The sequence below is a fragment of the Megalobrama amblycephala genome, linkage group LG9 (assembly GCF_018812025.1).
Source record: "Megalobrama amblycephala isolate DHTTF-2021 linkage group LG9, ASM1881202v1, whole genome shotgun sequence".
Taxonomy (NCBI): Eukaryota; Metazoa; Chordata; class Actinopteri; order Cypriniformes; family Xenocyprididae; genus Megalobrama; species Megalobrama amblycephala.
In genome coordinates this window covers 25662389-25675547 of record NC_063052.1, presented here as the reverse complement: position 1 = coordinate 25675547, position 13159 = coordinate 25662389, and the positions used below count along the sequence as shown (strand labels likewise).

At 36.5% G+C, this 13159-nt stretch overlaps 1 protein-coding gene across 4 annotated transcripts in view; it reads right to left on the bottom strand.

Moving 5' to 3' along the window:
• The window catches only part of atp9b (ATPase phospholipid transporting 9B), a 60766-nt gene extending 47936 nt beyond the window's left edge, over window positions 1–12830 (bottom strand). For 2 of the 4 annotated variants that reach the window (XM_048202371.1, XM_048202372.1), the window contains exons 1-5: window positions 12694–12830; window positions 7151–7324; window positions 1284–1434; window positions 526–639; window positions 321–429 (exon numbers count right to left, since the gene is read on the bottom strand). In XM_048202371.1, coding sequence (XP_048058328.1) covers window positions 321–429; window positions 526–639; window positions 1284–1434; window positions 7151–7324; window positions 12694–12773 — 628 coding nt within the window. In that variant the 5' untranslated portion in view covers window positions 12774–12830. Of the gene's footprint in view, window positions 1–320; window positions 430–525; window positions 640–1283; window positions 1435–7150; window positions 7325–9160; window positions 9359–12640 lie in introns of all 4 variants that reach the window. The other 2 variants (XM_048202373.1, XM_048202374.1) reach the window with 2 other exon arrangements.
• Between the last annotated feature and the right edge of the window lie 329 nt (window positions 12831–13159).

The following is a 13159-nucleotide window of genomic DNA, read 5'->3' as shown; positions in this document are numbered from 1 at the left end:
CTACTTTAAGACTTTTTTGTGCAAGTACTTACATTAAAAATGAACATTTCAAAAATATAATATTAATAGAGATTAATTAATTAATAATTTTACAAGAACAACTGCAAAATCTGAAGTAAACGATTTTAGATTTCTAAAACATGATGTGAATTTGAATACTTAAAAAAAAAAAAAAAAAAAAACGATTAAAACTAATCACTATTAAATTATTTTCATAGGTTCCAAAGGCTGGAACTCTTGAAGCTAGTCAATGGAGCTTAAAACATGTGCATATGACACAACATGTATAATATCATCAGGATGTGTCACATTGTGGTCACCTCTCACTGTGAGTTTACTGTACAGCTGGGAATTCATCTCTTTATCTCTCCTGCAGCGGCGAACTTCGTCAACTGCCTCTCTCACCATGGTGACAGCCAACACAAAACCCTGAATGACAAGAAAAAAAAAAGAAACAACAAAAGTGTTGAATGAATTTAGATTTTAGTGTTCAATCTCCACCTTTGTACGGTTAGACTTACTCACCAGCGGGGCCCAGTAGGTGTACAAATATCCTATCTTAAGCGATGGAACAAACTGAGAACAAGCCACTACCAGAAAATACAAGTTGAGGAAGAACTTAAACTGCTGGTAAAGAACCTAAAACAAAAAGAAAAAGAAAGCACCACAAATAAATCAACAACAGCAATATATTTGATAAAGATATGGTAATATACCCACAACAATATGAATCAAATAACATTTTAGGACTTAGTGATGTAATGACGGTAATACATCCTAACATTGCTTTAGGAGGCACACCTGATTGGCTTATACATAATTCATTGTACAAGCTGCAAATACTTTGCCAAGGACACATACACAAGGTGCGTTCGCCTGAATAAGACATCACCAGCAGTCATAATACAGTAGATCGCTTACACACTCAGTGGAAAAAGATCCGTTAGATTGCTGTTACACCCCCTTACTTCACAGCTAGTTACACATTAACCTGATTACTGAGCAAATCTGCTGTGCGTACAATGGGTAGAGATTTCACTTTAAACAGCCTAGCGAGAGCTAAAGAATAAATGCAGGCACAAAAAGAGTTCTGCACCTTTGAACATTAAGATGAAATGAATAATATACATAAAAATAATATTATAAATTATAACAAACAAACATACAAAAATAATAATACACCATTTTACAAATGATAAACAACTCTTTGTAATTTTGGAAAAGAAGTCAGCTTTAGCACTCTCAAAAAACACATGCATCAGAGATTGTTTATATGGCCTTACCCCTGGCACAAAAGTGACAATGTTGTATTTCTGATTCTTGATGGCGTTTTTGGGGTACTTCTCTTCACATTTCTCGGGATGTCCCAGCCACACTGTCCGAGCCTTCAGCTCCTTCTTCCTGCGACATGTGTGAACCAGACATTCACAACAGCTGCGTGACAGAGACCACAGGAGGAAAAAGATCATCCAGTGATTAGACAAATTCACTTAAAGGAGACACAGTGCTACAGGCGCAGTTCAGGCCTGGATTCCAGTAAATGGCCTTCATTTAAAAATATCCCTGACCGAATAATTAACAAATATCAAGGCTGGTTATTACTGCTAATTTGAGGGTTGTGCTGAAAACCGGCGATTTTGTTGAATTATCACGCTGTTAATCACTTAAAATGCTCTTGAAAACGAACACTGAGACCTTTTGCGGAATTCATCACCAGTCACGCGTATCCAGTTGATTCCACTTGAAATACAACTGACGTTAATGCAACATTAATGTAACTGATGTTACAGAGAGTGAAGGAAGCCTAGCTCAGTCTAGTTTCACTTGAACTTTAAGCAGACGACACAGAGCACTTCCACTAAGAAGTAACACTGGAACGGTAGAGCCAGAAAATAGTAAAAGAAGAGTGAGAATGCTCTCGAACCCCTCAAAAAGAGCATTTTAAATTTGTATTTAATTGCAACAAGCAACTCATTTTACTTCCATAATATAATATATTTTTATGTACCGAAGAATCATTCATAGTTAAAACAAGAGGGGTTATGAAATGTGAGTTTACCCAAATATGAAAATTATCCCATGATTTACTCACTCTCAAGCCATCCTAGGTGTATGTGACTATCTTCTTTCAGACGAACACAATCAGAGTTATATTAAAAAAATATCCTTGTTCTTCCAAGCTTTATAATGGTGGTGAATGGCACTCCTGATGCATCCATTCATCATAAAAGTAATCCATACAACTCGAGGGGGTTGATAAAGGACTCCTGAAGCGAAGCGAAGGGGTTGTGTAAGAAAAATATTCATATTTAACTAGCTTCCAGCAGATGTAAAGAGTAACTTCTGACGCAATGTATACACTCTAAAAAATGTTTGGTTAAAAACAACCCAAGTTGGGTTGAAAATGGACAAACCCAGCAATTGGGTTGTTTTAACTCAGTGGTTGGGTTAAATGTTTGCCCAACCTGCTGGGTAGTTTATTTAACCCAACTACTGATTAAAAATGACTATATGGCTGGCTTAAAATGAATCCAAAATAGGTGAGAAATTAAAAATCAGACACATAATTACTAGAGGCAACAATAATAATCAAAAGGTGTACATTTATTAATAAGCAATTTAATAAATGTTTATTGTTTATTATTCATTATCTTATTAATAAATGCTCATTTATTAAACATATTGATAAATGTTAATTTCCAGCATATTTTGGGTTCATTTTAAGCAAGCAATACAGTAATTTTTATACAACAGTTGAGTTAAATAAAACTACCCAGCACGTTGGGCAAACATTTAACCCAACCGCTGGGTTAAAACAACCCAATTGCTGGGTCTGTCCATTTTCAACCCAACTTGGGTTGTTTTTAACCCAGCATTTTTTAGAGTGTACATAGGATGTAGTAGCAGCATAGGCTTAGATGCCTCTCACGGTTCAAAATAAATAGGGCAGGGCAACAAACCCAATCTCCTCTTCTCTTATATCGAAATCCTCTGATATTTCTCTATAAAAAATTCTTGTTTTACAATTCTAATTCGTGACCAGTGTTCTGTTCTGCTCTATCCTCTGTGCTTCCGCATTCGTCATTGCGTCACGTCAGAGGTTACTCTTTTGGCATAAATCGATTTGCGTAGGCCGTTTGCCGGAAGCTAAATTATAAAGATTTAAACATGGATATTTTTCTTACAAAAACCCATCGCTTCACTTTTTCTTACAAAAACCCATCGCTTCACTTTAGAAGGCCTTTTTTAAACCCCTGGATATCTTTTATGATGGATGGATGCACTTATTTGGACTTCAAAATCAGGAGCGCCATTCACTACCATTATAAAGCTTGGAAGAGCTGGGATATGTTTTAATATAACTCTGATTTTGTTCGTCTGAAAGAAGATAGTCATATACATGTAGTAAGACTTGAAGGTGAGTAAATCTAATCTAATTTTCATTTTCGGATGAACTATCCCTTGAACTTTGATTTCATGTCAACTGAGAATACTACACATATTGATAATAAAGACAAGCAAATAAAAAACACAAGCAAGGGGGATGAAGATGTGCAGAGTTTTGTGAAAGATGACAAACTTTGTAAAAATCATCTGAGGTTCCTGCAGGATCTCTGCAGGCCTAGTGATACCTAAAGGGAACAACAAACCTGTAGATGATGTCCTCTGTAACCCCCTGCCAAATAAACCCCTCCTTAGTAAAACGAAAGCTCCGATACGCTGTGAAGGTCAGAGAGAGAGCCAAACACTTTGTTGACCTTCATAATCATTTTATATTCTAACGGTTGCCATCCCTGTTGAACGGCGTGACGGTACTCTGCCGGTACTCTGCGCAGTGTACACAGTCATGCCGATTGGTTTGGCTGGCACTGAACTAAATTACATAAACCTTGAAAAAAAAAAAATAATAATATTTGTGTTGGCCCCTTTTGTCTCCTGTCTGTAAGTGCCAGCGCCCTGATTCATAAGAGAGATTATTTGCTCAAATGAATGTAGTTCAAATAATAGGGCCGTTTGAATAAGCAGAGTTATTCTGCTTGAATTATTTGTTCATTTCATAATCCTTTGCCTAAGCACACAGAAAATTACTGGAAAGCAGCAAACTGGTCAGGTGTGTGAAATCCCATTTGTTCATTAGGAGAAGAAAAAAAAAAAATCAATATCCAGCTTACAACTGAGATGCACTGCTGATAACCTAGTGCATAAGTGGAGAAGAGTCAAGTCCACACTTTCATAACCATAAATCACTAATATATCTTTTAATCACACTTAAACGTCACATGCCATTGATGCAACACAAAAGGCATTGAGATATTCTGGGAATGCACTTCCAAAATAGACATTGAGCTCGTTGATATTGTTGGCTGGATAAGCAAATTTTCGGTTGGCGCGTATGACCTTCTGACTGATGATGCGCAGAGAGCACCTCGACCAAAAAACACAACCTGTGCTTGTGTATGTATTTCATGCACAGTTACCGGTGCGTTAGAAAGGATCTGAGCCAACCTGGCACAAGCGCTACATACACACACAATAGGCTGCATGACAATGGTGACATTTTATTAACAAAAGGTGAAGGCCAAGATCTTTTGAATGTTTTCAGCAAAACGTCTGTCTGTGACTGTCAATTAATTACAAATAATCTTTAAATCATATTTATAACATGATATAATAATCAAATTAATCACAAGTAATAACATATATCAATATGTTCAGATAAAAGCCCCCAAATGAAGAAAATTCAAAAGACATTATTTTATTTTCAAATTTTTTAATAAAATATTATTACTGACATAGGGCTGTTCGCACCAAGAACAATAACTGTAAAGTAGGGCTGCACAACGATTGATCATGATTAATCGTTTGCAAAATAAAAGTCTGTGTTTGCGTAATAAATCTGTGTGTTCTGTGTATAATAATTATGTATATATAAATACACACACATACATGTATAAATTTAAGAAATATATGCATGTATAAATAAATATATATATTTAAATATATTTTATATTATATATAAATATTTTATATATAAATATAACATTTTTCTTAAATATACATATGTATGTGTGTGTATTTATATATACATAATTATTATACACAGAACACACTTATTACGTAAACACAGACTTTTATTTTGCAAACGATTAATCGTTGTGCAGCCCTACTGTAAAGATAACAGCATTCACACACAGTAACATTCTGTTTCTTATCGCACATTGTAGTTATCTTGTTTGCCACTTTGAAAGTTTGATTTAAATTTGGATGGATTCTGATTGGCTATCAGTGCTTTTATCATTCATCAGTTAGAGAAAATCGTTCTGAAAGCAATTCCATCAGTATCGTTCCTCTATGTTGTTATTGTTATAGCTGTGGTGCTGACTTCTCTATTCTCATAGAATTAGAATGATTATTAAAGGTGCCCTAGATTCAAAAATTGAATTTACCGTGGCATAGTTGAATAACAAGAGTTCAGTACATGGAAATGACATACAGTGAGTCTCAAACTCCATTGTTTCCTCCTTCTTATATAAATCTCATTTGTTTAAACGACCTCCGAGGAACAGGCGAATCTCAACATAACACCGACTGTTACGTAACAGTCGGGGTGTACGCCCCCAATATTTGCATATGCCAGCCCATGTTCAATGCATTACACAAGGGCAGCCAGTATTAACGTCTGGATCTGCACAGCTAAATCATCAGACTAGGTAAGCAAGCAAGGACAACAGTGAAAAATGGCAGATAAAGCAATAATAACTGACATGATCCATGATTACATGATATTTTTAGTGATATTTGTAAATTGTCTTTCTAAATGTTTCGTTAGCATGTTGCTAATGTACTGTTAAATGTGGTTAAAGTTAGAATCATTTCTTACTGTATTCATGGAGACAAGACTGTCGTTATTTTCATTTTTAAACACTTGCAGTCTGTATAATTCATAAACACAACTACATTCTTTATAAATCTCTCCAATAGTGTGTAATGTTAGCTTTAGCCACGGAGCACAGCCTCAAACTCATTCAGAATCAAATGTAAACATCCAAATAAATACTATACTTATGCGATTAGACATGTTGCATGATGAACACTTTGTAAAGATCCATTTGAGGGTTATATTAGCTATGTGAACTTGTTTATGGTGTTTAAGGCAAGCGCGAGCTCTTGAGGCTTGGAGCACGAGATTTAAAGGGGCCGGATACCCTGAATCGGCGCATTTATAATGATAGGCAGTTAAAAAAATTAATAAAAAAAAAACTATGGGGTATTTTGAGCTGAATCTTCACAGACACATTCAGGGGACACTTAAGACTTATATTACATCTTTTGAAAACATGTTCTTCAGCACCTTTAAAACTTTATAGATATCACCATTGGTTTGAAAGTGCCATTAAATAACAATCCATTTGCAGTAGGTTTGCTGTGGTAGTCAGTGTACGGCTGTTACTTGGCCCCCACTGTCGTTTTGCTTTTTTATAGAAATAAAAACCATTTGGCTCAGTCGGACAATGGACGCTAAAATTATAAATTATAAACTGAAAGTGTCTGCTCTGCTCCATATACAGCACAAGCTGCAGAGTCAGATTTCACTTATCATGTGACAAGTGTAAGGAGATGACTAACAGGATGATGGCAGAGGATGAGGTGCGCAACAGATCCTTAGCGTCATTGACATATTTTATCTTGTAAAATGTGCGATCAGTACTCCCGCTTCCTATACACAGAGTACGTGTGATCGCGAATTTGAAAGCATAAGGAAAAACAAGCATGCATTCAAAAGCGATTTCAATACCCCACATATTGAAAATTCTTTCATCACTTACTGTTCCAAACCTGTATGAATTTCTTTCTTCTGCTCAACACAAACAAAGATATTTTTAAGAATATGTTTAACCAAACAGTTGATGGGCCCCACTGAGTGACTTCCATAATATGGAAAAAATACTATGGAAGTCAATTGGACACATAAACTCTGTTTGGTTACTGACATTCTTCAAAATATCTTCTTTTGTGTTCAGCAGAACAAAGAAATTCATACAGGTTTGGAACAACTTGAGGGTGAGTAAATGAAGACAATTTTCATTTTTGGGTCAACTATCCCATTAATGGCTAAAAATTTAACATGAGCTCTCATGCAGGCTGTTACCTGCTGCACAGGACCTTCCATCCTCCACAGAGGAACCAGCCCAGTCCTCTGCGTCTCTGACTCACTCTGGCTCTGGGCAGGGTCTGATAGTCACTTTCGTCGTTTTCAAAAGCTTCCTCTGACATCATCAAGGGCATCTCATCAAGGTTTGAGGATTCGTCTTCAATCTGATACCTGAAACATTGTTACAAAAAAAAGAAAAAAGAAAAAGGATGACATTACACCTCTGACAAGTTGTGTTGGCTAATTTCTCTTTTATATAAATTAACAAAAAGCTAAATAACCTGCTAAGCTACAAAAACGGCATAGGTTTTCTATTTCAAATTAAGATGTCTCGTCACAAATGTAATAAACAGACACTGTTTGTTTCCCAAAAAACATTCCTACTTTCAACATAACCTCTCAAATATAAACAGACATTTTGCAATGAAATAAGGACATTTTTAAAGGCGCCTACATGAATGAGTGGAACAAAAAAATGCAGAAGTTAAGGGAACTGTTCCTCTCTCACACTGTGTTCCTCATTTATCGAGACAAGTCTCAAACCCAGATCAGCAGAATGCTATTGTGACACTCTGAAACAGTCGACGTCCCAAGAGGATATCAGCTTCCACCCACACAAAAGCCCGGCCGTTTCTGCACCAGACCCACTTTAGCATTAGTGTCAAAACCTGCACGCTTCCTTTTCATTCTAGAGTTGTCCGTGGATAGACTTAATTCATGCAATTAGGCCTCGGTGATCAGTGTAAACACTGACAGTCTTTTGCAGTTTTACACTGAAATAAGCATACAAATACATATCAGATTCAGACTGTACAGACTGAACAGGCCCTCCTATGCTAGTGATATCGTGTTAGATAAATTATTAAAGAAGCATAATACACTACAATGGCTGACGTTAACAACCTACAAACTCTAATGCTAAGAATTCCTTAAGCTCCCTTTTTCTTCTAAAAGAATGAACAGGGAAGAAATAGATTTGAGATATCAGTTAGTGTGAATCATATTTGATCCTCCGCAAAACACAGAACGCCCACATCGTGCAGTGAAGATTACCGCACTGACTGATATCACCATCAAATCTGCTTAAAGGGATAGTTCACCCAAAAATGAAAATTTGATGTTTATCTGCTTACCCCCAGTGCATCCAAGATGTAGGTGACTTTTTTTTCTTCAGTCGAACGCAAATTATGATTTTTAACTGCAACCGCTGCCGTCTGTCAGTCAAATAATAGCAGTAGATGGGAACTTCAACTATAACAGTAAATAAAACTTGCTTAGACAAATCAAAATTAAAACCTGCGGCTCGTGACGACACATTAATGTCCTAAGAGACGAAACGATCGGTTTGTGCGAGAAACCGAATGTTATTTATATAATTTTTACCTCTAATACACCACTATGTCCAACTTCGTTCAGCTTCCTGTTAGTGAGGTCAAAAAACGCGTTCTGAAGACGGAAGTGATGTCTCGCCCATATACTTCAATGAGCGCGAGACATCACTTCCGTTGTCAGAGCGCGATCAGACCTCACTAGCCGGAAGCTGAATGAAGTTGGACATAGTGGTGTATTAGAGATAAAAAATGATATAAATACTGTTCGGTTTCTCGCACAAACCGATCATTTCGTGTCTTAGGACATCAATGTGCCGTCACGAGCCGCAGGGTTTAATTTGGATTTGTCTATGGAAGTTTTTTCGACTCTTATTGTTCAAGTTCCCAATCACTGCTATTATTTGACTGACAGACGGCAGCGGCTGCAGTTAAAAATCATAATTTGCGTTTGACTGAAGAAAAAACGTCATCTACATCTTGGATGCCCTGGGGGTAAGCAGATAAACATCAAATTTTCATTTTTGGGTGAACTATCCCTTTAACAATCAAGCATGTTTGACCTTCTGTTTACCATATATAATGTGCTCAATGAATGTTCAATGTTTATATGTGAATAATAGTCTAAATTAAATAATTATCTCACTTCAGTATTAAAATTCCCTGATAATTTACTCACCCCCATGTCATCCAAGATTGTTATGACTTTCTTTCTTCAGTCGAAAAGAAATTAAGGTTTTTGAGGAAAACATTTTCTCCATATAGCGGACTTCATCAGGGTTCAACGGGTTGAAGGTCCAAATTGCAGTTTCAAAGGGTTGTACACAATCCCATCCAAGGAATACGTGTCGTATCTAGCGAAAAGTTCGGTCATTTTCTAAAAAAACAAACAAAAATGATATACTTTATAACCACAAATGCTCATCTTGTACTAGCTCTGCGATGCACCACGCATTATGTAATCATGTTGTAAAGGTCACGTGTGACGTAGGCGGAAGTACCGAGCAAGTGTTTAAAAGGCGAAAGTGCAAAGACCCTTTGGTCTTTACAAAAAAATTATGTCAGATGATTTTGAAGTTGGAGGAGAAAAGGAGAGTTTTTCGCCCTACCGCAGTACTTCCGTTTACGCCACGCGTGACCTTTCCAACTTGATTACGTAATGCGTGGCACATAGCAGAGCTAGTGCAAGATGAGCATTTGTGGTTAAAGGTGCCCTAGATTCAAAAATTGAATTTACCTTGGCATAGTTAAATTACAAGAGTTCAGTACATGGAAAAGACATACAGTGAGTCTCAAACCCCATTGTTTCCTCCTTCTTATATAAATCTCATTTGTTTAAACGACCTCCGAAGAACAGGCGAATCACAACATAACACCGACTGTTACGTAACAGCCGGGGTGTACGCCCCCAATATTTGCATAATGCCAGTCCATGTTCAAGGGATTACACAAGCCAGTATTAACGTCTGGAGCTGCACACAGCCGAATCATCAGACTAGGTAAGCAAGAACAATAGCGAAAAATGGCAGATGGAGCAATAATAACTGACATAATCCATGATAGCATGATATTTTTACTGATATTTGTAAATTATCTTTCTAAATGTTTCGTTAGCATTTTGCTAATGTACTGTTAAATGAGGTTAAAGTTACCATCGTTTCTTACTGTATTCACGGAGACAAGAGCCGTCGCTATTTTCATTTTTTAAACACTTGCAGTCTGTATAATGCATAAACACAACTTCATTCTTTATAAATCTCTCCAACAGTGTAGCATTAGCTGTTAGCCACGGAGGACAGCCTCAAATTCACTCAGAATAAAACTTTAACATCCAAATAAATACTTTACTCACATAATTCGAAGCATGCATACAGCATGCATGACGAACATCTTGTAAAGATCCATTTGAGGGTTATATTAGCTGTGTTAACTTTGTAAATGCGCTGTAATATAGTCGACAGCTCGTGTGGCAGGGAGCACGCGATTTAAGGGGGCGGCGACGAGTGTAAATCAGTGCATTGTTAATGATGCCCCAACATAGGCAGTTAAAAAAATTTATTTAAAAAAAATCTATGGGGTATTTTGAGCTGAAACTTCACAGACACATTCAGGAGACACCTTAGACTTATATTACATCTTGTGAAAAAGCATTCTTGGGCACCTTTAAAAAGTATATTTTCATTATTATTATTTTTTTTTTAGAAAATGGCCAATCGTTTTGCTAGATAAGACCCTTATTCCTCAGCTGAGATCGTGTAGAGCCCTTTGAAGATGCATTGAAACTGTAATTTGGACCTTCAAACCCATTGAACCCTGATGAAGTCCACTATACAGAGAAATATCCTGGAATGTTTTCCTCAAAAACCTTAATTTATTTTCGACTGAAGAAAGAAAGACATAAACATCTTGGATGACATGGGGGTGAGTAAATTATCAGTAAATTGTCATTCTGAAGTGAACTAATCTTTTAAATCTGTTCATCACATAAAGCAATTGTGTCTCTTGAGAAGACTTGGATTTAAACTGCTCAATTCATATGAATTACAACTATGTCTTTCTGAATCATGGAATTTTGGGGGAATGGACTTTCAATAGAGCGAGTGAAATCTCTCACGTTATGTTAAAATATCTTCATTTGTGTTTCGAAGATGAACAAAAGTCTTATGGGTTTGAAACAACATTAGGCTAAATGAGAAAGCCGGGCTGGTTGAGATGCTCAAACAATCGACCTACAAATAGCTTGGGACGAAATATGGTCCAGAAATGTTCTTGACAAGTTTTGTGAGATTCACCATTATAAGAGACTTTGAACTAATAGGAAATATTAGCTCTACAATGGCTAATCGGTTCCTGCCACAATAGGCAGGTAATTATTGAGGTATGTCAACAAAAACGCATCACTTTGACATGTGTCTATGTGGATTTTAGCCTTTGAGGTCCATTAAAAATACTTTTTTGTTAAACAGTCTCAACAGCGGTCAAGCAGAAATGGGTGTAATTAAAAAAAGACACCGAGTTAGCTGACCGCTGTAATCATAAAACGATACAGTTTAGCAAGGCTGATGTAATACATTTGTATCCTGCAGGCCCACCACTGATATTTGTATTCAATTGTATGATAAAAGAAATCAGATGACCATCAAATCTGCTTAACCACCCATATAAATCAAGAAGGACAACAGAATAAGCAAAGAAGGAGCCAAACATAGCTGGTGGTCCAATTAATCTCTCCTAACTGTGGTCAGTTCTTCTGCTCTTCTCTTTCCTCCTCAATAAAACACAAAATGATTCACAAAGTGAGTATTCACAATAGCATTACCCCAAACAATGAAATCAAATTAAGCAATCACTTTGGTTTAGGTCCATACTCTCAAGCAGCAATGCCACAAGTGGTCCTTAGACTGTCAGTATTTGACAAACAGCTGGATGCCATAAATACAGATCCTGTCTGCTGTTAGGCTGTTTATGCGGTTCAGGAAAACCAGATGGACATTAGTTTTTAAATGAATATCTTTGGCATCTTTGCCTCACAAAAACCGTGGGAAAACAGTTTGCAGAGATATCCTGACAAGCTCAGAATCAGCAGACCATGACATGTGATGTGTAATACCTAAGGCAAATGAGATGTTGTACAAGATATGCTACAGAAGGAACAAAGCCTCATAATGATGATCTATAGATACACCAAAAGCTCATGACATGTTCTATGAATGTTCCTGATGTGTTTTGTGTAACAAATGCACATTCAGTATTATTTGTGATGTTTCATGAATGTACCTTAAGGCTCATAAGATGTTCTATAATCATCTTCCATGGGATTCTTTATAAGATGCTCCATAAATGTACTAACAACTACAGAATATCTCATAGCCGTGTGAGAGTACGCTTCAATGGATGTAATGTACCTATAAGATGTTTTATGAGAAGGAACCGGAATGACAAATATCTCACATGATTATATCACATCTTAATCAACACATGCATCTCTCGGGGAGTCTTGTATCCTCTCATGTCCTATCAGCTGTAATCTGACACTGACAGCTCGCGCTGCTGAATTTACACTGCTGCTAGACTGTTAGCCCGTTAGCACTCAACCCCGGAACCGTGGTATAAACAAACCCAATATCAAAACATACATTATTATAACAACTCAACTTACAGTCCTGAGTTTAAAAAGAGGTGTTTAAGATCAATATCCAACCGCCTACATACCTGGCAGGTCTGCCAGCATTATAATACGCAGTTTTTCTCGAATTCTTCCGTACAGGATTCAAAGGGATGCTGTCTGCCATCTTTACTTGGCTACGTATGAATGTCGTCACGTCCGGACTAAAGAGAGGGAAATATCTACTGTAATTTGAAAATATGATTTTATGGGTATTTTATTTTTTATTTAAGTGTATTTTTATATCTTACTTGGTTGAATTCATCGGCTTTATTTGGTTATTTCACGTTAGGCATCTTACCATTGTTGTCCTGCTGTTCTTTGATGGCTTGTATTCCCAAATGAGATCAAGATTTTGCATTAATAACAGAAATATATTTATTTAAATTTTTTTTTTTTTTTTTTTTGAATAACACTATTAATAACAATGTCTGGCTAAAGTTTGTTAGAACACAGACACAGAGAGAGACAGAAAGAGATAGAGTGAAGCCTTTTCTCATACTCATAATAGTA